Source organism: Odocoileus virginianus, chromosome 31 (genome assembly GCF_023699985.2).
Source record: "Odocoileus virginianus isolate 20LAN1187 ecotype Illinois chromosome 31, Ovbor_1.2, whole genome shotgun sequence".
Taxonomy (NCBI): domain Eukaryota; kingdom Metazoa; phylum Chordata; class Mammalia; order Artiodactyla; family Cervidae; genus Odocoileus; species Odocoileus virginianus.
In genome coordinates this window covers 34955208-34979655 of record NC_069704.1, presented here as the reverse complement: position 1 = coordinate 34979655, position 24448 = coordinate 34955208, and the positions used below count along the sequence as shown (strand labels likewise).

The 24448-nt window shown below is 49.8% G+C and overlaps 1 protein-coding gene across 9 annotated transcripts; it reads right to left on the bottom strand.

The window, feature by feature from the left end:
- Window positions 1-695: 695 nt before the first annotated feature.
- On the bottom strand, window positions 696-24360 carry MYORG (myogenesis regulating glycosidase). Of its 9 annotated transcripts, XM_020905999.2 has the most exons (8): window positions 24277-24360; window positions 24104-24179; window positions 16147-16291; window positions 13951-14081; window positions 12882-12957; window positions 12438-12672; window positions 11177-11263; window positions 696-4728 (listed from the first exon to the last, which is right to left on the bottom strand). In XM_020905999.2, the coding sequence occupies exons 1-8, from the start codon at window positions 24294-24296 to the stop codon at window positions 2514-2516; spliced, it is 2985 nt and encodes a 994-aa protein (XP_020761658.2). In that variant the 5' UTR covers window positions 24297-24360; the 3' UTR covers window positions 696-2513. The 9 variants fall into 9 exon arrangements, with proteins under 9 accessions (XP_020761658.2, XP_020761656.2, XP_020761657.2 ...); XM_020905997.2 differs by lacking the exon at window positions 24277-24360 and having other exon boundaries at window positions 24104-24238; XM_020905998.2 differs by lacking the exon at window positions 24277-24360 and having other exon boundaries at window positions 13951-14078; window positions 24104-24238.
- Window positions 24361-24448: the final 88 nt, after the last annotated feature.

The following is a 24448-nucleotide window of genomic DNA, read 5'->3' as shown; positions in this document are numbered from 1 at the left end:
TAGCGTGCCTGAAGAACTGGATTTTTAATTACATGTATTTAAAAATTAAATTTAAGAAGTGACATGTGACTAGAGGCTACCCAGTAGGATACAGCACAAGTTTTAGGCAGTTTTCCTTCAGTCCTTGTTTACAATCAAGAGTTAATAGGAGTTACCATTTACTAAACACTTACTCCTTGCCAATTTTTGCATAAGTACTTTACAGATATTTCTCAATAAGTCCTAGAAATTCTATTTTAAAGATAAAGAAGCCATTGCTTGAGAGGTTAGGTCAACTGTTTCAGACTGCATAGTCTGAAGTGGAGGGCCATTTAAGTGTGAGTCATGCTCTCCGGCCACTTAGGAAACTTCCCAGGACCCAGCTTACATGTCTTCCTTCTACAGTCACTCCACACATATCTCATGGCTATGGACCAGGACCTAGGAAGGCTCATCACTGAATATTGACTGGTAAATGCTCTTGACCAAAAAGAGAGGGAAGCTAATTCCATGTACTCCCCATCTCCTGGGGACTCCTGGCTCCTGACATTCCACTTCAGATGTCTCTTCTCTTGCCTTTCTCCTGGACCACAGTGTCCCCCCAGGTCACAAACTCAGAGCTCAACTGAGTGCTCAGAGCAAGCCAGCTGGGCTGGGACCTGGAGCCTGGAAAAAAAATCCATGTTGTTTTTAAGCATAAAAAAAAAAAAAAAAACTACTATAATAGCTTTTATTGAGCACCTACTTGTGCCAGGCACTTTACATACATCTGTGCTTATAATTCCCACAACAACCTGGGAGGTAGGCATTATTATCACCATTTTATAGATGAAGAAACTGAGGCTGAGAGAGGTGAAGCAGCTTATTCAAGGCCACACAGTTTATAGATGAGTGGTACAATCAGGAGTGAGTGCTCCTAAAGTTTCACTAGAATTCTCCACAAAGAATTCTCCACAAAGGGGTGGAGGAGTGGGCAAAGAGATGCATTCTCTAGGGGGTGAGGGGCTGATTCTGCTGTCAGAGCTGTTAAGGGAAGCTGAACCCTGCCCTATTTCCCACCTCTCCACCGCTGGCAAGCCACTCCTTCCCCAGACTCAGCTGCAAAGGAAGAAAAAACTCTGGCTGCTCTTCTTAGCAAAGAAAAATTACTAAAATGAAAAATCTTACCCTGTGTGTATATTTGTGGGTGTCACTGTATGCAACAGTTTGTGTGCTGAAGCACACCACCACCAGAATAAAAACATCCTTTCCCCACTTCCCCCCCTTTTTTTTTTGGTCTTTTCTGCCTCCTATTTTCCCACCCAGCTGGCGGGATTCCTGAACTGGGGGTCAAACTTGAGCCCACTGTGCTGGAAGAGGCGTGGAGTCCTAACCACTGGACCACCAGGGAATTCCCTAACATGGCTCCCTTTTAAGCCACACCTCTGCCATGTGTATATGGAGTGAGGCAGCTGCGAAATCTGGACAGGGCTGTTTATTTTCTATGAGAGTCCCGGGGGCATCACCTAGGAAGGGACCAGGTTCAAGGTCGAAACCTCAAGTTTGCTCCCTGCCCCCTCCCTCCAGGCTTATGCAGCCTCAGAGGTGTTGTGTTAATTCCACAGACCCAGGGACCCGTGGTGCCTCTCTGTCTCACACACACACATACACACAGAACACACACACAGGTTCTTGAGTTAAGGCACCAAGTCTGGCCTGCATGGCCTTGCGAGTCTTTGCCCATCAGGCAGTGGCCCTGGCCCAGGGCTGAACCATGTGTGTTCACAGATGCCTTAGGACGGGGTTAGGAGTCTCTTCTCAAACGAGGGGCAATGACGATGGCTCTGTCCTCCCGGCCTTTGGGAGGGGACCACTTGCTTCCTTGTCAGTTGGCCAAGTACCTCCGTCCGTTGTGGCCAGCTGGGTGGGACCAGGTCAGCCACAGGTCAGGCGAGTGCTGAGAACTCGGGGCCTGGCACTTTCCAACACCAAGAATGTGGCAGGAGGCTATTTTGGGACCTTTAAGAGGACCAAGTCACCATTTCAGAAGGACAAAGACAGAAGGTGAGGCTTCTTTCTGTGCCCTTCTGTTTTCGTTTTGGCCACTGTGGTATGCAGGATCTTAGTTCCCCTACTAGGGACTTAACTCCAGCCCCCTGCAGCAGAAGGATGGAGTCCTAACCACTGGACCACCACGGGAAGTTCCCCCTCTCTGTGCATTTAAAACCCAACTGTGTTTTACAGGAAGAGAGCTGATTTTTTTCCTCTGAGCTCTCTTGCCCCCATCCAAGGGAAGGAGTTTCTGTAGACTGGAGTGCCCCTGGAGAGGACGGCTGTAACAGTTGTGCACTGGAGTTGGGGATGGGGGTGGTTGCTTCAGTGTCTTCTCCCCCGCACTACAGGAGCCAGTTCCAGCACATTTAGGTCAATTACCCACTTAGTGGGTGGTATAAAGTTGGGGACTTCCTGGGGGATACACGGTTGTGATTTTGAGGGTTAAAGGCCTACATGAAGACTAGGATTAGGGCTGCTAGGTTTCTGGGCCCTGGGCTGGGTCAGGATACCCAGATGAAGTAAGCGATCTCGTCCAGGTCAACGGGGTAATCGGTGAGCAGCACTGGCGTCTTGTCAAAAAGCTCACCTTTATAGCTGCGCCACTTGCCTGCGGGCAGGTAGACATCCCGCTCCTGCTTGCCCGGCTCCAGTACGGGCGCCACGAGCAGCGTGTCTCCGATAAGAAACTGGGAGTCAATGCGATGCGCCGTTTCATCGCCGGGCGCGATCCACCAGAGGGGGCGCACGATGGGGTCGCCCGTGTCAGTGACCTCACCCGCCAGCTCCAGCAACAGGGGCGCCACGAGCGAGGCCCTCAGCGCTGTGAACTTGTGCGCGATGGCCACCACTTCAGCGTCGTACCGCCAGGGCGGAACGGAGAACTGCATAGCTGGCATGAAGGCGGCCACTTCCAGCCAGCGCACGTACAGCTCGCGCTCCGGCACATCGCCGCCGCTGGTTGAGCGCTCAGATACAGCGTTGCCACCCACCATATCGGGCAGGATGAAGGGGTAGCCCAGCATGCTGACGGTGAGCACCGCGGGGATGAGCGAACGCAGCCCCAGATCGTAGCCCCACACCGAGTCGCGGTCCACCAGGCGGAAAAAGCACGATATGTTCTGCGACTGATAGCCCACGCGGACTTCGGCCAGCGAGAAGAAGGGCAGCGCCATCTCCGTGTAGCGCCGGCTCCAGATGTTGGGATCAGACAGCGGCCTGTAGGTACTGAAGTCCCGGGGCAAATAGCTGACTTCGCCAGCGTCAAACTTGAAGGAGGCCACGGAGTAGCGCGAGCGCAGTCGCCTTAGGTGTCCTTGGAACCAGTCGCGGGCCTCGGGGCGCGTGAAGTCGAGCACTGCGCCGATGCCATTCCACCAGCGCACGAGAGCCGGCAGCCGGCCGGTGGGTTCGCGCACAAACAACTCCCGCTCCACGCCCTCGCCAAAGCGGGAAGAGTTGTAGTTGACAAACGGGTGCACCCAAAGCGTGACGCGAAAGCCAGCGTCGCGCAGGCTGCGGAACATGTCGCTAGCGTTGGGAAACTTGGCCTCGTCGAAGTCGAAGTCGCCGTAGGCAGGCGTGTACATGTCGTCGATCTCCAGGTGACTGCTGTTGAAGCGGTGCTGGCGGATCTGCTGGGCGAAACGCCACACCTTGTCCTGGTCCACCGCGCGCCCGTACAGCACCCACGTGGACCAGATGGGGTCCCGGAAGGCCTCGGGTGCTGGCACCCTCGACGGCTTGTTGAAATAGCGCCGCACCATGTACTTGTGGATGGAGGTGACGTCCGAGCCGACGCACACGCGGTAGCTGAGCTCGGGTGCAGCGGCTCGGCCAGCGGGCGGCTTGTAGGGCGTGTCGTGGTAGCGAGCCTGCAGTCGCAGAGAGCGCTCCGTGCTGTTCCAGCCCAGGTGGAAGGGCACTGAGTCGTTGACCTTGATGGCCGCCGCGCGCGACGACAGCCAGTAGCGCTCGAGGATGCCGCCAAAGGCTGCATCGGAGGAGTAGACGTCGCTGGTGACGAAGGGCTGTGGCTCCTGCTGGCCGTCCAGGCGGATGGGCCAGTGCTGGGTCTTCATCTCAGCGCCGCCGTACCAGTGCGCCCCAGCATCGCCCAGGAACATGGCGTGCTCCACCGCGCGCCCCGGAGCCGCCTCCTCCCAGCGCACGCGGTAGCACATGACTGTGTCCTTGGGTCGCACGGTCTGGATGAAGAAGTGCAGCGGGCGCCCATCCGCTGTGCGAGAGCAGCCAAGCAGGGCGCCGTCGCGGCTGCAGGAATCCAGGTCCAGGACGCCCGAGCGGAAGGCCAGGCGGAACACCTGCTCGCCCTTCTGGTTGCGAATGGAGAAGCCACCGCGGTTGAGATCCAACAGCTCCGCGCGCAGGCGTTCCGCCTTTCGTAGAGAGGCGCTGTAGTAGCACCAGGCCACCACCGCGGCCAACACCAGCAGCAGCCCCAGCACCGCGGAGCCCAGCAGCGGCTTCAGGTCTTTGGACGGCTTGGGCTTGGTAGGGGAAAAGTTGTCAGGCAAGAAGGTGTACATGGTTGCGGCTGCGACAGTCTCGGGAGTCTTATGACCTGTGTGGCTCCCAGAGCGGCGGCGGCGGGGGTAGGTCTGGGAATTCTCCTGAGAATTCTGGGGCATCAGCCCCCAGTTAAGGAAGGAGCGGGCAGGCGGGCCACCCGACAAAGCCAATCTGAACCTGGCCGGCCTGATTCAGGAAGGGGAAGAGAGAGGTGGCACTGAGCCTTCTCATTCCACAGTATTTACATTTGCTTTTGTAAGAAAGAAGTGTGTATTTTGGGCAGTTGTATACTGGGATGTCAAGACTTTACTCTTACCAGGATGTTCTGTCTGCACCTTACCTACCCTTTCTCATGGGCACCCTGTTTGCCAAAATTAGTCAGGACTCTGAAAGGAGAGGTAGCTCAGAAGGTAAAGAATCTGCCTGCAATGCAGGAGACTGGGGCTTGATCCCTGGGTTAGGAAAGTCCCCTGGAGAAGGGAATGGCAACCCACACCAGTATTCTCGCCTGGAAAATTCCATGGACAGAAGAGCCTGGCCGGCTACAGTCCATGGGGTCTCAAAGAGTGGGACATGACTGAGCGACTAACACTTTCACTTTCTGAAAGGGGAGGGGCAGATGACATGCATCTCCATTTTCCTGGTGGAGGAACAAACCCAGACAGAGTCAGGGAGCTGTCCAGGATCACAGAATTAATCAGGCCTCCCTGGATCACACATGGGGGCTGTTCAGGCTGATGAGAAGGGGAAGGATCTGGAGAAGGCCTAGTCTCCCAGAGTGGTGGCCATGATTGTGAGAAGGCAGATAAGCCTGCAAGCTCCTTGAGACCTTTAACACTGTGCATAGGGCTGCATAGGGCTGGCTTCCCCATGCAGGAGGGGGAGAGGAGAAAGGAAGGGGAACAGCTCAGACATGGAATTTAATCTTGAGTCAGAAGTCATATTAAATCTGGAGATTGGACAAGTTACTTGAAGCCAGACTCAGTCCTAGGGCCTGGTTTGGGGTGGGGGGAGGGCAGGGTGGGTTTGGACATTAGGAAAGGGTCAGGAGCTTAGTATGAGGGCCTGGAGGCTTCTCACATCTCCCTCTCTGCTCTCAAATGCCCCTCTACTCTCAGCCATCAGGACCACCAAGTCTCTGTCCCTGCCCACCTTCCTGCTCTGCTCCCAGCACCCACATCTGTGGGCCAGTTACCTCCTGGCTTTGTCTCCAGCACTCTCCCACTGTCCTGTTTGCTCCTATCCTCATGAGAGCACTGTTATTTCTCTCCTGTACCATTGCAACACTTCCTCAATAGGCCTCCCTGATTTCAACTTCTTTTCCCCCAAGGCCTTCTGCTCCCAGGTACTAACCTGATCTTTCTAAAGCACTTATCAGATTACATCTCTCCCTAGTTCGGGGAGCTGCTCAAGAACCCCATGATGTTCAGAAGACTAAGCTTTGCAAATTGAGGCTCAAGGCATACATGGTCTCACCTGTCCTTCTGATTCCATTTCCACCCAGGCTTATCCTATGACTACCAACCTCATTCCTTCCTTAACCTAAATCCTTCAGGCCACCTGCTTTAGGAAATTTCACCCACCCATCTTGGGTCAGTTTCTTTTCCCCACCCCCAACTCTCTGGCAGTCAGACACCCACTATTACACACATACATTTATGCATACTGTATGCAAAAGACTCAGATATGACTGCAGAGAAACACAAACTTGGGAGGAGGTATGTCCCAACCTGCTGTTCAAGGCTACTGACCCTTCTTGTCCCCGCCCTCAGGGCAGAGTCCAACAAAGAAATAGCACCAACCAGGTGCATACACAGATATATACACTGCCAGCCCGCCAGCTGCCCACCTGCTCCAGCTGGAGGTTGGGGGGGGCATGGTGGGGAGGATAGAGGAGACTGACAAACAGTAATTAGACTCCTCCCAGATTCCAGTGTCTGTTTCCAAGTCCCCAGAGACTTCCAAGGACTTGCCAGAACTGCTCAGGGTGTCTCACCTCCTCCCCCTCCCCCAAAGACATTATCAAGAATGCCAGGTGCCGATCAGAAGTTTGATCCCAGATGTCAATATACAGCTCCCAATAATATCCTCCCCCACCCCCTACCAGTGAGGTTCTATCTCAGGGCCTTATTCTCTGAGCTCCTTCCCCTAACTCTCAAAATTGGTTAGTTCCAGCTGGTCTAGAACAGCCTCTTACTCCCTTCCTCTCATCCTACACGGTTTAGCCTTCAAAATTCCCCCACTTCACTATGGACTCCCTTCCTGTAGGCGTAGGTTAGAAAAGTCCTGGAAAGTGTAGGCAGTAGCCTTTAGCTGATGCCCTTAAACTAGTGTTAATTCGCTCAGTCACGTCTGACTCTTTGTGGCCCCATGGACTGTAGCCCACCAGGCTCCTCTGTCCATGGAATTCTCCAGGCAAGAATACTGGAGTGGGTTGCCATGCCCATCTCCAGGGGATCTTTCCAACCCAGGGATCGAACCCTGGGTTCATTGCAGGCAGATTCTTTACCACCTGAGCCACCATGGACACCCTTAAGCCCTTAGGCTAAGCAAGACCCAAAGCAGGCTTTGGCAGACCAGGCCACCAAAATTCATTCAAGACAACCACGGTGCCTTCTGGGCATCTAGGGAGAAAGGGTCTGTATCTAATATAAGAGAGATAGCTCATCCTCAAAACTATCATATTAAGCCAACCATCTAATGACCCCTGGAGGCATGGAGAGGCCACCAAGGTGTCCTCAAAAGCCTTTTCAAACACTTGGGTTCTAAGAATCTTTTCTTACTACAGTTCTGAGGTTCTTTGGTGAAGAACAAAAACCCACAGGCCCTGAACCATAACAATAACACTGAACTAGGTGGGGGCGGGGGGTGCACAGCAGCAGTGCCACTTTACAGATGAGGAGATAGTGGCCCAAACAGAAAAAGGAGCTTGTTTGAAGTCACTCAGATAGCAAGGTTTCTTGAGTCCAAAATTCCAGTTTAACCCCCACAGGGTAAGTTTTAGGAATGGGAGATAATTACTGGCTCTCTGAATGCAGTAGAGGAAAGGAGCTTTGTGGCCAAAGGGGTGGGACAGGCTTCCATCGGGTGGATGTGGGCATGGTGAGGCCTGTCCTCCCAAGGGCTGGTGCTGCTGCTGGCTCCAGGAAGGCTTCTTGGGGGTGGGAAGTGGCAGTTTTAATGGCATCTGGTACAGGGACTGTGGTTCCGGTGTTAACAGTGGCCCTGGAGACCCCTGTAATCTGCCGCCTCCGCCATCTGGCCAACCACCGGCTAAGGCTGGTAGGTGGGGGTTTGCCTTAGCCAAGCCTCTCCCCACTTGATGGTCAACCTCAGTCTTGGCTTCCGGTCTCTAGCTAGCTCTAATGGGGAGGGTCAGGCCCAACCCAACTGAGGGGAGGCCATTCCACGTTGAGTTGTTTGTCCAACACAATTCCCAGGGGTAAGGTGGGGGTGGAAATGTCAAAGGCAACTCGATCCGGGCCCCCTCTCCCCGTCCTGCGCAGCGAAGGGATCCGGGGGTATCGAGTGACTGAGTCTACAGCCTGGAATACCCTACACCCACTGCCAATGCTGCAGCTATAATGTCCGAAGGGACAGACTGAGGTCAAGGGGCCGGTCGCCAGCTGGTGACCGCGGCCCAAAAAAGGAGACCAGGTGTCTAGGTTCACCCCACCTACTCATCTGTAGGAGAGAAAGTGCAGGAAATACTCCCCCAGCACCCTCCACCCAAGGTCTTCCCTCGGGGCTCACTCACGGCAGTGACCCCAGAAGTGGGGGTGAAGGGAGGCTACCGCAGATCCCCTCCAAGCTCGCAGAAGTTGAGCTGGTACGGTGCGACCCAGGGCGCTGCCTCGCTGGGGACTGCCGAGGCCGTCCTCAGGCCCCGCCCCCTGGCTGCTCGGCCACGCCCCGGTCATTCGGTCTCGCCTAGTCTCGAAGTCCAGCTCCGCCGCTGGCGTCGGACCATCCTCCCACATTGTCACGCGGACTAGAGGCCACGCCCCTTAGCCCCTACCTTCCCCGCCTCTGCCCTGTGCCCAGCTCGGGGCAGCTCAGGCCAGCCGCCTGCCTGGTGCTTCCCGGCTCACCACCCGCTTCCCCGCTCCCCCAGTCCCCGCCCCACTCGCCTGCAGGCCCGCCCCTGGTGGACTGTTGCTCACCCACAAGCGGGCGGGGCTCTGCCCGAGGCCTGCTGGGAAGCGTAGTTCTGGAGGAAAGTGCCGCTGCCGAAAGTTAGGATACTCAGAACTTCAAGACTAAATTTAGGATGTGTGTGAGAAGGCGCGAGCCTCAGGGTAATGGGCCAGAGCTGGTTCTCGGGATTCCTTTTCCTCCAGGTTTGGGCAGGTTGGGGCCGTCTTGGGATAACGCTCTCATCAGCTCTTTTCCCATATGGAAAAAGGGTAGGGGGATTCTGGGAAGATCCCAGCGGTTCAATGCAGGTTGGATCCAATCAAGGACCCCACGGAGTGTAGCTTGGTTCCATCATCCGGGAGGCCCGATCTGTCAGTTCCCACCGGACCAGACCAGCAGTGTCTGAGGTTAGGGACTGGGAAGCCCAGATTCTGCTTGGTATTTTGCAAAGTCTTCCCCCACCCACTTCCCTTGGTGACTGCCCTTGTAAATACCCGTGTTGCGCGGAGGTGGGTGTGACCCAGCATACACCTGCACCTAGGAGGAATGGGGTGAAAAAATACAAACGATCCCAGAGATTCCAGAACACCCCAAACCTTGCTTCTTGAGGGACAGAGAAACAGGGCTTTGTTGTGTGACTTGAAAGATTTCTTGGTCATGAAATCTTCCAAAGTTGTTCTGGACCCCACCCCTTGCACTTGGGTTGGGGAGGGCAGTAAGGGGTTCTGTATAGACTTTAGGGTGGCTGTGATGGAGATTTTGGGAACAGAGATCAAGAGATTGGGTAAGGGACATGACTCTGACTGCAGGATGGAGGATTCTGGTCCACTGAGATATGGGGGTGATGAGACATCTAGGTTGGAGGATATTGGGGAAATATCAGCTGTGCCCTCCTGGGATGGGAGGTGAATGGGCCCTCCTGAGTGGCTAGGTGGGCCCATTAGTTTTGGCTCTGGAGTGGAAAGGAGGACATGCCCCTCATAGAGCTACTGTTATATGTCAGGAGGGCACTCACTGCCACCCATGGGAACTACTGACATGATGGGGTGGGGAGGGCTCAGTGCAGGATGACTTTGAGAAACTGCATCTCTGCTGATGAGGCGTGGCAGAGGCCTGAGTGACTGACTCCTTATGCCAGATCCTGCTGGGTGAGGATGCTGCAGGCAGCCTTTAGGGTGAAGAATTTATTTATTGTTCAGCCCCCTTGGCCTGGCCAGCCTGGGCTTCTACCAGCAGTGGTAGTCAGGATAGGTCTCAGACACAAACTCAGGGTGGACGACATAGTTATTTCTCTGGGAGCCACCAGTCTTCTTGAAGTGACTTGTGTCCCATCTGTGTGGAGAGATGGGTCAGCCCTTTTGGACCCTCATACATCTGACTCCAATTCTCAGTGTTAATCTTATCCCAACATTTTGCCCCTAATACTGACCCTAGGCTCCAACATTGACCTCAGGCACTACTGTTAAATTTTTGATTCCCAATACCCTCTCCCTAACATTGACTTCCTACCCTTTAACTCAAAAGCATCAATTGATGCTTTAGAACTGTGGTGTTGGAGAAGACTCTTGAGAGTCCCTTGACTGCAAGGAGATCAAACCAATCAATCCTAAAGGAAATCAGTCCTGAATATTCACTGGAAGGACTGATGCTGAAGCAGAAACTCCAATACTTTGGTAACCTGATGGGAAGAACTGACTCATTGGAAAAGACCCTGATGCTGGGCGAGATTGAAGGCAGGAGAAGGGGATGACAGAGGATGACAGAGGACAGGTTGGCTGGCATCACTGGATTGATGGACATGAGTTTGGGCAAACTCTGGGGGAGTTGGTGATGGACAGAGAAGCCTGTCATGCTGCAGTCCATGGGGTCGCAAAGAGTCGGACACAACTGAGTGACTGAACTGAACTGAACTTGAACTTTAATTCAAGCCCTGAACCTAACACCCTGATCTCTTGACTCTAAGCCCCACTGAAGCCCCATTGCTGCTGCTGCTGCTGCTTCTAAGTCACTTCAGTTGTGTCTCTATCTGTGCGACCCCATAGATGGCAGCCCACCAGACTCCTCTGTCCCTGGGATTCGCTAGGCAAGAATACTGGAGTGGGTTGCCATTTCCCTCTCCAATGCATGAAAGTGAAAAGTTAAAGTGAAGTCCCTCAGTCGTGCCTGACTCTTAGCGATCCCATGGACTGCAGCCTACCAGGCTCCTCCGTCCATGGGATTTTCCAGGCAAGAGTACTGGAGTGGGTTGCCATTGCCGTCTCCGGAAGCCCCACTGCCAACTTGTAACTCTTCAGTGCCAATCTCCATGCCCTCTCCTGGGGCTCTGGTTTAGTTGCCAGTTTGACTTCCCCATGGCACTAGCGCCCCCTTGTGTCATCTTCCCGTCGGTGCATTACAGCGAACAGTTCTCACCCCAGCTAGTCCCTGGGTCCCCCGCCACTCAAGGTTACAGCGTCTTTTGTGGGTGCGAATTTGCATGTGTGTGCGCCAGACTTACCTAAGGTTCGGACAGGGGTAGTACGACGGCTGGGGAGTTATAACAGCACATTGCATTCCGGGTCGGTGCTCGCAGGGAGACACACTCCTGAAGGAAGAAACGGTAGGCAGGAAGGAGTCGGGCCTTTTCACTTCTCCCCACACCCCAGCCCAGACCAGGACCCTGAGCCGCGTTTCAGGTGTCTGTCCTACGGCTCGGAGATCCTCCCCTCCAGCCTCCTGGCCCTTCAAGATCTCCTCGAAGTATTGCCTCCAGGAAGACACCTGAAAGTCCCTCTCCCCACGAGGCCTGGTTTCTGCCTCCCAGGCTGGACCACGGAGAATGTTGTACTCCGGGGAGCGTTAGGGGTCCAGTCATTGAGGATCCTGGATCCTCGCTTATCGGCGAGGCGACTTTCTGAGGCTTAGGCACTTTCTCCCTCCTCCACACCTTGTGAGTGATAAGACACAGTTTCGCTCAATACATCAGGCTCTCTCAGCCTGGGGAGGGACGGGGTGTCCCCACGGGGTTAGGGACAGGGTTCAGGACCCCCTCCCCCTTTCGCAGCTCCCTAGGCAGACGCGGATGTTGGAGTTCTCCCCGGCTCAGCCCGCCTTGTCTAACGCCAGGTGCAGGGTGATAGATGGCAATCTGAGCTTCTGCTGAGCGCCCGAGCCTCAGTTTCCTCCACAATAACACGGGAGGCTGTCTATCTCCGGAGGTGGTGCGGGGCTCCGAGGAGGCCAAGACCCTTCTGTTACCCACGTGGTCACCATTTCCTCGCCCTCTTAGAACCCAACGATAACCCTGCCGATGTACCAACCACGAGGCCCAGGAATAGGGGACAGTATTCTGAGGACACGTGGCGCTCCGCAAGCTAGAACCTGCGTCTCCAAGGCCTGGTGGCCAGGTAGGGGGCAGGGCTGGCGAGCGAGGGGACGGGATGAAATTGGTGCGCGGGGTGTGTGCCTCCAAGAAGCTCTTAGGGGAGCCTCCAGAAGACAAGCAAGAGCCAGGTGGACCTTGAGCCCAGTTTGTGCAGGTCTCTCCCCTCAGCAGTCTGCTCAGGCCATGAGGCCCAAGGAAGGGACAGGGTGGCGCCCAGCAAGGGAACCGCGCGGTCTGGAGGCGGAGTGGGGTCTGGCGCACAGGCCGGGCAGAGCTAGAAGTTGGGCGGGATGCCGAGCCGGCGGGGTGGAGGGGGTGGGGGGTGGGGCGGGGCTCTGGGGGCGGGGCTTGTTTGGGGGCGGAGCCCGGCGACAGCGCGCGCGGCCCTGCGAACCTTACAGTAGGCAGCTCTGTGCATAAAGGCCGCAGGCGGCGTTCCGTGCAGGGTGGCCCGGAGACGCTGTAGTCCATCCCACGCAGACAATAGTGGCGGCCCGAGCAACTGCTCTCATAGCCCTGAAAGGGCAGGCGGCCCGGCAGCGGGTCCACACACCCGCAGCGCGGCGTGATCTGTGGCAGCGGCTGGTTTCGTGACAGCGAGTTCAGCATGTTCACCACTACCTCGCGCTCTGCGCCCGCGAGCCCCGAGCCCGGAGACCCAGAGACAGAGTCACGGGAACGGCCAGAGAGGAGGTCAGAGACAGGAAGAGATGGAGACACAAGCCGAGACAGGGTTACAATCACTCCAGGGCCCTCAACATTTGTTCCATATCTCGAGTCTCCATCCCTCCGGCCTTCTGGTCTACCCATTTCCCTCTGCTTTCCCTCCATCTGTTACCGTAGGCATTGAGTCGCTCCGGCTTAGGAGGATACACCAAGGGCATTCCTCGAACCACTGTCTCCATCCCAGCCTCCTGGAAGTGGCAGAAACGCTACCTCAAGTTCTGACCCAGAAGAATTCCTCCCTTGGTGGGTTCTCCCAGAACACCCAGACTAGTCCCAGGCCGCGCCTTCTACTCTCCAACGCTCTGAGTGTTTGGGGTTGTCGCCGGGCAACGCCGTTTACTCCGCCTCCCTGTGGGGGTGGGGCGGTGGGCATGGAGGTGGGGGAAGTGGAGCTGTAGGTGGACCCGGTCTGTACCTGGGTCCCTGCCATCCCTGTCTCAGCGTTTGCCTTTGATTTGACCCCTCGTTATCTAGCCGACTCTGTGTCTCCGTGTCTCTCTAAAAGGAGTTTTTAAATATTGCATTGTTGCATGTCCATCAGAATCATTTGGGGACCTTGTGAAAATTTCTGATTCTTGAGGAAGTTCTAATTCAGAAGGGTTCAGTTAACCTGAGGTCAGCCATCAACCTACAGCTAAGAGCCCCTATTATAGCCTGCAATCCTCTCATATTCCTTCTTTCTTGATGCCTGAGGTCATGTGCGGACTCTTTCCTATCTCCTTGGAAGACTGTCCTGTATCTATCTGCTCTGTCTCTGGAGGGCCTTGTTCTGCCTCCTTTTGTCCTTGTTATCATCACAAAGGAGAGGAGCAGATAGACTCAGCCTATCACTGACTCCTTGGCCAGACCACTAGAGAGGGGCCAGGTGGCAAGCTTCAGGAAGGTAGCACATCAAGCAGTTTGCACCAGCCCCTGTCTCCACACAGCCTAGCCAGACATTGGGACCTTGGAGACCCAGTTCCTAGAGACTGGGACTCAGGGGCCCAGCACAGCTTCTCTCCCGAGCTCCCTTGTTTCCTAGAAAATATAAACCCTAGTCTCACAAGTGGGAAAAGGCCTTGGAACCTTGGTGGGAAAGGAATGAGAAACTAATGGTGAAATGTCAGACCCTGTGATTTGGGAGGCAGATGGTGGGGGTGCCATCCCAGACCCCAGGCGTCTTTGCTGGGCACAGTAGGTACCTTAGGCAGCCGGGGAAGGTATGTGGTACATTTGTTCCAGCAGTTGTAAGGTCCCATCCTCCATGTGTTATACCGGTTACTGCACAGGTAGTTTGGGTTGCCACACAGATAGTTTGGGTTGCATTTGTCTGCTTGATCACAGGGGTGGAGATATATAAGACAAAATTACTCCTTATTCTTTCTTTTTTTCTAGGATTACTCCTTATTCTATCCCAGGATCTGGGGAGACCCTAAATGTCTCTCCTCTGATCCCTATCACAAAGCTGGACTCCCACTAATCTCCCTTAGGCCAGAAAAGCCCATCCTGGCCCCACATTTGTCTTAGATACTGAGATGCAGCCTGAATCCCACCTAAAGCAAGCTTCTGAGTGAGGTCTGTGTCCTTTGAGCTGGTTACTTTTCATCCTAGCACCACTCTCTCTGAATCAGCCAACGTGGAAACCCTGGAAATGGTCCTCCTTTCAAATCTTCCCTTTCATCTTCCACATGCAGGCTCAAAGTCTGCTTATTCTGCCTCCTTAAAATCGCTTGATGAAATCCTTCCTCCAATCCCCCATGTGGTTCTAATTTCAGCTCTGCCAGATATTAACTGTGGGTGACCTTGATCTAGTTAATTTCATCTTGTCTCTGTTTCCTTACTTTTAATATGGGACTAATAATACTATCTACCCCACAGGGTTGTTGTGAGATTTAAATAAGTTATTATATGTAAAACACTGAGAACAATGCCTGGCATGCAGAAGACTATCATCATCATTATTATTGTGATTATTATTGCTATTAGTCTATTGATCTTCCTACCTCATTTTGAAATCCTACAATCCAATCTCTACATAGAAACTTTGGCACTTATCATAAATGAAAATCCCCATGTAAAAACCCTCCAAAGCTACACCCACGCAGTCCCCTAAGTCTGTCCTGTAAGTTCCTCTGTGATCCACCCCGCTAACAGTGTGAAAGAACACACCTGAGAGATCAGGAAAGCAGGTCTAGGGGCCACAGAGGAAGAGCAGGTGTGTGTACATGTGGGGCAGTATGTTGGGACTGGGGGGGTCCGGGTTGGAGGGTTGGACATGCTGAGTTTGAAGTGTTTGGGGCCATTTAGGTAAATCTGATCATAATCAGATAAAGGAGAGTGGAATTCTGGTGAGAGGTCAAGGCTAAAAATAAAGACTTGGAGTTGTCAGTAATTAAAGTTGTGGGTTAAATTAAATGGTCCCAGGAGAGAAATGAGAAAGGAGGGCTCAGATCAGCATCCCAAGAAAACCTATGTTTCCAGAATGATTAGACAAGAGACCCAGGAAATTGAGGCATCAGAGAAGCTCGTGGGGTTTCACATCTTCCTTTCACAGATGGAGGGAAGGAGTTTCACAAAGTAGAGAGTTGTCAGAATGAAATGCACAGGGTAGGTCTCATAAGGAAAAGACTGAAGAGTTCCATGGATGAGGTAACTGGAACCATACAAGATCAATTTTAATAACATTAAATATAAGTGTAGGAGATGCAGATTCCCAATTTCAATTGAACATTAATCAATTCATTCAACAAATACTTAGGAAGCCTGATGCTATTCTGGAAGGAGGGGGCCTGTTCTAAATAAAAACAGGACTTTCTGCTCTTTTGGAATGTATAGGGAGACAAATAATAAACACCTAACCAAATGAGAAAGATGATTTCTCACAAGGCATAAGGAGTAATTCTTATTTTCAAGAATCTTGGCTGTTAGGGGGAGGAGAAAGAGATAATTTTTAGGCAGAGGAAAATTAGAAAAGGCTTCCAGGTTGAGTGGAGAGAGGTGTGGTGGGGCAGGGGGATGCAGGAGAGAAGGGGAAACTGATGGAACAAGGCCACCAAGAAGACGGGAGAAGATGGCACCCAGAATACACATGGAGGAATTTGTTTGGAGGAGGTTAATGCTCCCTCCCTTACTCTAGGGATAAGACCAAGGCCTCTTCCAGTTTCTTGGCACAGACTGGGAGCTCCCAAAAGGTAGAGCCTGGATCTCCTCCTCCAGGGTCAGGGGTCAGGGTCAGGGTCAGGGCAGGTGGTTGGGACTCAAGCTAGAATGGGGGAGATAAGAATAGAAAGCCAGGTTGTGGATGGGGATAAGGACCAGGGTGGAGGTCAGGATTCAAGTTGGGTTCAGGTGTAGGGTCTTTTCTGGGGTCACTGAATGGGTGAGTGGTGAGGCCCTACCTTCCTCTGGACAGAGCCAGTATTTCTCAGGGAAGTAGGGGTGGCTTGGTATGGAGCCCCTGTAGCTGTAGTCCTGCCCAGCACACCTGAGCATCTTCTGCAGGGCGTCAGGATCCACATGGCGCTGTGCAGTCTGAGTCAGGCCCTGGGCAAGGGGAGAGGGGAAGAGATGGCTAGGTGCATGGGGACCCCAGCCTTGGCATCTGGCTGGACCTAGATTTAGCTCTTGAGGTCAGCCCAGGTGGGTGTTCCACCCCCTCCCTATGCTGGAGGGATATCCAGGCCAGCTTTGCTTGAGTCACTCTTTCTTCCAGCTAAGGATTTGGAACCTGACATTTGCCCTCAATCAGAGTGATTTCCTGATGTTCTCATTTCTGTCCTTTCCTTGACTAGGACTTCTAAGGGCAGAGCAAAGTGTTCTTGTTTTCTTTCTTTCAGACTGTGTGCTGCCTGGGATCAGGGTCTGGGTCTCCCCCAACAGAGCAATAGACCTGTGGTAGAACCTGGAGCTTCAGGACAGCCTGGCTGCCTTGGGAGCTGGCTGCCTTAGGCAGGTGTTTAGGGCAGGGAGGACTCTCGAAGAATCTGGCACCCTAAAGGAGATGAAGAATGGGGACAGAGGGGCACCTACTTTAAAAATCGAATTCTCTGACTCCAGCCTGACCTGAATTCTGCTGTGGCTCTCATCTTGACACCAGTATTACGCTTGACCCTGACATTCACGATGTGCTATTCTTTATCCTAGCCTGACTTTTCCCCTGATCTTGGTTCAGACTCTAGGTCCCTCTGCTTCTTGGGGTTCACCTCATCTTATCCTATCACCCCAAATTCCAGATCGTCTCCCCTTGGGGGCTCCCTTCTTTACAGCTAAATGTAGATTGCCAGGTTAGTTGTGGGCCCGTGTCTCTGTAGGCATCCAGGATGAAAGGCAGCTGGGTTACAGAGGTGGGACACCCAGCAAGGTCAAATACCAGAAAGGACTTCCTCATCATGGCGGGCAGCAAGGTGCTGGGGTGCTGACGTTGCTACCACACTTCCCCCATGTGATCTAAAAAGCAGAGATTTCTCTTGGCCAGGGGTGAGACCTGCTGCTCCTAGCCCTCCTAGGCCCCTGAAAATCCCTCAGCTGAGGGGCTTCTTGAATCCTCCATGCTAGCTGAGGTTTTGTTCTGTGGGCAGATCCTGCATGGTCATACTCCATGGGGGTGGAGGGGCCCCAAGACTTAGCACTCCCCTGAGTTTTACACACACACAAACACATGCACGTCCAGACATACACAGAGATCTGTGCACCCAGATACACTCATAGACACATGTACAGATAGATGTACATCTATGCAAAAACAGTCAGACATGCTCACACATCCATAGACACTCAGACATGCTCACAAACCCACAGACACGTGTGCCTGCACACAGGCGCGCACGCACACACACGTAGTCATTTAAAAGAGCCCATAGATATCTTCCGCGTTTCCCTTTGAGGCTTCCCTCAGATATTTATAATCTTTGATTGTCTGTTCATGAATAGGAGACTATAAAAACTTACTGAAGGCTTTGAGCTGTGGGTGGGCATCATTGTAGGCAGGTCTGGCTAGACTATTTGTTGCAAACTCTGTCAGTATCTGTTAAGTCTTTTCTCTTGGGTTGATCAGATCTCTCTGAAGAGATTCTTTCAATCTTTGGCTTGAGAGTTGTACCTAGCTGCCAGTGTTTTGAGAACCTAGTGGAGAATACGGCTGCTGGGGGTTTTAGCATTCAGCATATGGAGATTCACCTGTTTTCAATATGGTACCCTGACCTTAGCTGGGCCTGGAATTCCCAGTCCTGAGATCCTTGCCAGAAAAATGAGCCTTCTGACTTTTGCAGAGATGGGCAAGTAGTCACCTTATGGCATGGAGTAGAGGAGGAAGTTAGTGGTTTTAATTGTTTCTTTTTATTTTGTTCAAGCCAAGCATTATGCAGGATCCTAGTTTCCAAATTCCCCCAGCCAGGGATCAAACCTGTACACTCTGCACTGGCAGTGTGCAGTCTTAACCACCGGACCACCAGAGGAGTCCCTTTAATTGCTTTTTAACAGCGTTCAAATCATTGTTTCAGCCTTGGTCCTGTCCCATCTTCAGTTCCAGAGAAGCCTAATATTACTAATTTCTGAACCTTTTGAAAATTCCACAGTTTTAAATTGAATTATGCCTTGTGTTTCCCACTATTAGCTTTGGATTCAGCTTTCTCAGAACTGTTGTCAGTTACTTAACTATCACACTTTCCAGCTTCTGAAATTTTGTGGTCATTGTCCCACTTTTTCACTATTTTTGTGAACTGATGTCTTAAATGTCCATTTATTGCAGTTTTAGAGGAGTTTTAGGAAGGAGTCAAAACATGTGCTCAATCTTAACCCAGAGAATTATAATCCTTTATACATTCTACATATTCTTTTGTCAGTTACATGTTACTATATCATCTCTCAGTTCATGGCTTACATCTTCATTTTCTTTTTGGTGTCTTTTGATGAACATAAGGTCTTAATTTTAATATAATTGAATTTATTAATCTCTTAGGTAGTGCTTTTGTGACTTAGGAAATCCACCCATAACCTAAAATAATGGAGATAATATATAATTTCTTCTAAAAGCTGTCCAGTTTTACTTGCTATATTTAAGTCTTAATTTGTCAGGAACTGCTTCTTGTGTTTGGGGTGAACTAGGGATCAATTTTTTTAATCCACAAGGGTGATCAGTTGTCTCACTGAGTAATCTAACTTCTCCCACAAATTTTTAAAAGTATTTATCTACTTGGCTGTGTTGGGTCTTAGTTGCAGCACATGAGATCTTTTGTTGTGGGGTGGGGGCTTCTCTAGTTGCAGCATGGAGGCTCCAGATGGCACCAGCTGGGTAGCTGCAGTGTGCAGGCTTAGTTACCCTGCAGCGTGTGGGATCTTAGTTCCTCAACCAGGGATCAAACCTGCATTCCCTGCATTGGAAGGTAGATTCTTAACCACTGGACCACCAGGGAAGTCCCTCCCACATATTTGTAAAGCTACCCCACCCTGATACATCTTGATAGCTTTACTTTCAATCATCTCTGTTGCATATTGTTTCCATTTATGTGTGGCTCCATTTCTGGTCTATTTTATTAATCAGTTTGTATATCCCTTCAGTAATACTATGCTTTATGAATTTCTGTAGATTGGTAATAAATATTATTATCTGATAGAGCAAGCCCTCATTTTCTTCAGGTGTGTTTTAGCTAGTCTTGGGCCTTGGCTCTTCTCTATAAATTTTAGAAACAGCTTGACAAATTCTTCAAAGAATCTTTTTCAGATTTTAATCAGAATTGTATTGAATCTCTATGTTAGTGACTTTTCCTCTCCAAGAGCATGTTATGCCTCTTCATTTAAGTATTTTCTTAAAGTATTCAAAGTTTTATAATATTATCCATAGACTTTTTTTGCATAGTTTTTTGCATAGTTTTGCATAGACTGTTATTTAGTTCTACTAAGTTTTACTCTTTGATGCTCAAATGATATATACTTTAAGATTATGCTTCCAAAATACTTGTTTTTGATGTAAAGAAATGTGGTTGACTTATCTTATATTCATCTGACTTTCTAAATTCTCTTATTTGAATAATTTTCAGATTCTATAATACAACTGTATCATCTGTGAATAATTGAATAATGGCAGTTTTTATAAAAATTCCTTTCCTATTCTTGTATCTTACATGATATTGTTTTCCAATATATAATTTACATGGTATTGTTTTCCAATATTTTGGTTCTTTCTTTAAATTTTACAAGCTAAAAAAAAATAAATTTTACAAGCTAAAATTATTATAATGATTTTCTGTAGACAATTTTGCTTAAATTTATCTCATTTAACAGTTTCTTAGCTCATCATTCCTTCTTTTATCTCAAATTTTCCTTTTGTGATTAGTTCCCTTTCCTCAAAGTATATCCTTTAGAAATTCTTTTATAGTAGGTCTTATGGTAGTAAATGTTTTAATTTTTATTTGCCTGTAAGTGTCTTTATCTTATTTATTTATTGGTGTTGAAAGGAAGATGCATTGAAAATAATTCTCTCTGCGTATTTTTAAGGTCATCTGTTAAGCTGGTGTTGTGCAGTTTTGAATGAGTTACCTAAGAATCCTTGGATTCATTTCTCGTTAGTTGTGGAAAATTCAGAGCCTTTTCCTCTTCAGATAATGCCTATTCTCCCTTCTGCTCTTTCATCCTAGGACTCTGAGTGGTTGTGTGAGATCTTCCCCTTCTTTCATGTTGCTTAATGTTTCTTCCATATTTTCTCTCTGTCTCTCTGTACTGCATTCTGGAAAATTTATTTCATTCTTTCATTTTACTGACACTCAGGTTTTTCTTTTTTTAAGTTTCGGCTGTGCCTGGTCTCTGTTGTGGCGTGTGGACTCACCACTGTGGCCCGTGGGCTCCTCTCCAGCCGCTGTGTGCGGACTGAGTTGCTCCAGTGGCATGTGAGATCTTAGTTCCCTGACCAGGGATCGAACCTGAGTCCCCTGCATTGGAAGGCAGGTTCTTAACCACTGGACCACCAGGGAAGACCCTCACTGACACTGTTAAGCTATGTCTAATTAGCTCTTTAAACCATCCATTGAGTTTTTTGTTTTAACATATATTTTATTTCTATAATTTCTATTCATTTAAAAATTTGTCTGTCCTTTTAAGAACATGATCTCTTATTTCTTGCTCTCTTTGATGATTTCATATTTTATTTTTAAAGACTCATAGTTATTTTGTGAAGGTGAAGTCACTCAGTTGTGTCCGACTCTTTGCGACCCCATGGGCTGTAGTCTACCAGGCTCCTCCGTCCATGGGGTTTTCCAGGCAAGAATACTGGAGTGGGTTGCCATTTATTTTGTATTCTTTGTTAATTCCAATATCTTATGTCCTTAGAGGTTTAAGGCTATTGTTTATTGTTTCTACTGCCTCCATCATATGGTGGTTTGTTACCTTATATCTCTTATTATGAGCTCAGACTTGAATGACTGTACTTTGAAGGGCACCTAGAGACCTACATTGAAGATATTTTCCAACACAGAATATATATACATGTGTGTGGGGGTGGGGCAGGGAGCCAGGGATCATTGGATTTTCTGGTTCAGTTTGGGAATTACAGGTTTAGTTGCTCCATCTTGCAGCTAGTTTAAGGCTTAAACTCCTGCTTGTAGTACTGATAGTAGCATTTGTTCTTAGGGCAATCCTGTCATCTTAGTATACTTACCACTCATCTCCATTGACAGTCCAAAACCAAATAAAAATTAAATTTTATGCAAGACCTAGTTGTTTGGTAAGCAGGAGCGTCCTTCAGAGTTTTAGACCACCATACTGTCAGAAGCAGAAGCCTTTTCTTTCATTATTAATCCTACTGCTATTTGACTTTCATTCCTTTCCACTCAACGAAGCTGTATAGTCAGATGGCTAAGGGTTACTACAGCCAAGAGATCCTTTCTGTGCTGACAACGTTTGATACTGAGTTTTGTCTAATAATATTGTCTTGTTGGTTTCTCCTGGATTTTTCCTCCTATCACCCTGTCTCCTTTCATGGCTCTTCTTCCTTTACCTACCCCTTGAATATTGATGTTCTCCAAAGTTCTGTCCTTGGCCATTTTCTTACTCTTTTTTGGCAATCTGAATTACTCCTATGATTTCAGCTACCACCAATATGTTGATTTCAAAATCTACGTCTGTAGCCCAGACCTCTTTTCTTTGCTTCGGATAAGTATATCCAGCTACCCATCAGACATCTTTACCTGGAAGTCTTTGAATATTTTTGCCCCCAGAAGAACCCCAAACCTCTCTCTAATGTGCATTCCAAATCTCAGCTGGTAGCACTGACCTTCCTCTAGTTTTCCAGAGCCCTAAACCCAGGGGTCATTCTAATCTCTCTCATCTTCATATCCAGATGGTGACCAAGATGTGTTGACCTACTTCCTAAAAATTTTCTCCTATTGAGTTTGGAAAAGCAGGCAGGCATTTTCATATCTTGCTGGTGGGCATGTAGATTATTATGACCTCATCACAGCAATTTGAAGTTTATACCCCAAAAGTTTTTTGGATGTGACCTTTCTCCCAACAGTTTCATATCTATGAATTTATCCTAAGAGAACAGTTGATGTTACACAAAGAATGTACAAGAATGACTATACTAGCAAACTTTTATAAGCAATCTAAATTTCCAATAATATAAAATTCCTGAACTACATTTTGGTACATTCATAAAGTAAAACACCATACAGGTATTAAAATTACATTATTGAATATTTTCGACACAGGAAAATGTTCTTGATAGATGGTTTTGCAGAAAAAGCAAGATTCAAAACATGGTATACAACATGACACCACCTTCATAAATTTTTTTTGCTTCCTGAAAGGGCATGGAGTAATAAATTATCAGTGGTTATTCTGGGTAGTGAGAATTATAGGCCTTTTTCTTTGTGCTTCTCTTAGTTATCCCCATTTTCTGCATTGAGCATATATTTATTTTATAATTACAAAAATAATTTTTAAAATGTCCTCCTATTCAAAAAATTCCCCTTTTCACTGCTACAGAGCTTCCTTATCTCCCACCTACATCCTCTCCCCTTGTCCTTCAACATCTCGTGGGGCTTCCCTTCCCAGTCCCAGTCCCTTCAATCTCCTGCCACGGTGGCCAGAGTTGCTTACAATCCAAGCATGATACTCCCAGGATCAAAAACCTGGAGCATGATGATCGCATTTCTCAACACAACCTGTGGCTCTTCATGGTTTGCAGGCCCCTCTCTTACTGTAGGGCTGGATTCTCTCTCTGCTCTAGTCCTTAGTACCTGGTGGGTCCCTGACCCAGCGTTGCCCTTATCTCTTCTGCTCGAAGTGTCCTCCTCCTGGCTCTCTTTTTTAAAACCAGTTAATTTATTTTTTGGCCGCGCTGTGTCTTTGTTGCCCTGCACAAGCTTTCTCTAGCTGCAGGCTCAGTAGTTGAGGTGCATGGGCTTACTTTCTCCGCAGCATGTGGAATCTTCCTGGACCAGGGATTTAACCTGTGTCCCCTGCATTGGCAGGTTTGTTCTTAACGACTAGCCCACCAGGGAAGTCCCTCCTGGATCTCTTAGTAGACCTGCCCTTCAGGTCCTGGGAGTGAGCTCTTCTTTCTGATTCTTCTACCAGCACAAGCCTCTGCTGTTGCATGTTTCACATTGGGCACTTTGTTCATTTCTTGCTGAGAGCTCCTCAGAGGCAATGCCTGGCCCTTCATGGTTGTAACTGTACTGTACCTGGCACACGTAAATACTCAGCAAAGTTTTGTTGGATGCTACACACAGATAATCTTCCTTGGGCAGAGTCACAAGTAGACTCACGCATCTCCTCTCCATTTTGTGAAGCTGCACAATCCCACTTGGCCACCTGTCTTCAACTACAGGAGACTGTGACACGCATGCATAAAAACATACCTGTAGGCACAGCCCACAGGCAGCCTCAGGGCCTTTGCACTTTCTGATCACTCTGCCTGGAATCCTGTTCTTTCAGTTCCTCACATAGCTCAAAGGTGAGCTAGCTGTCGCTCACCTTTCCAGCCTCAACTCAATGTCACCTTGAAAGAGAGAAAGCTCTTCCATCACTCTCAATATAAGTAGCTCTCCCTGGTTACCGTTCATTTCCAGTACCATGTTGATTTACTTAACAGAATTTTGGACAATCTTGTTTATTTCTTATCATCTGTCTCTCTCCATCCCCTATCCTGGTGGAGTAGCAAGGTTCCGTGAGGGCAGGATCTTGTACTCCTTTATATATATTATTAGAAGTTTTATGCCTAAGCAAATGAATCACATACACACAAAACTACAAATAATTACAAAAACACAATGACAGCCACACCATCAGCCATCCAGACACCTAGAGCCATACATTCTGGACTGCACTCCCCCAGACCTCCCACACCAGCTTGCCACTTACCGGGGTCACAAACTTGTTAGCTTCCCAGGCCCACAGAGGTGGGTCCTTGTAGACCTCCTTGATGGAGGTGGGGGCCCTGTAGGAGTCACTGTAGGTGCTGATGGGGGTCTTGGTCTTTCGGGAAAAGAGGAACATAGTGGGGTCTGGGGGACGCCCTGGTGGGCTCTACCTACCAAGGGCTCCTGCAAGACATCAGTGACCACCCTTTCTTTCCCAGACAGCCCGACAGGTACCCGTAGCTGCTGTGACCCCCTCCTGTGGAGGGTCTCTCAGCTTCCCTCCCTCACAGCCTTCTTGCTCCTACCCCCACCCTGATTCCCTCTCTACGACGGGCACTGCCCATTA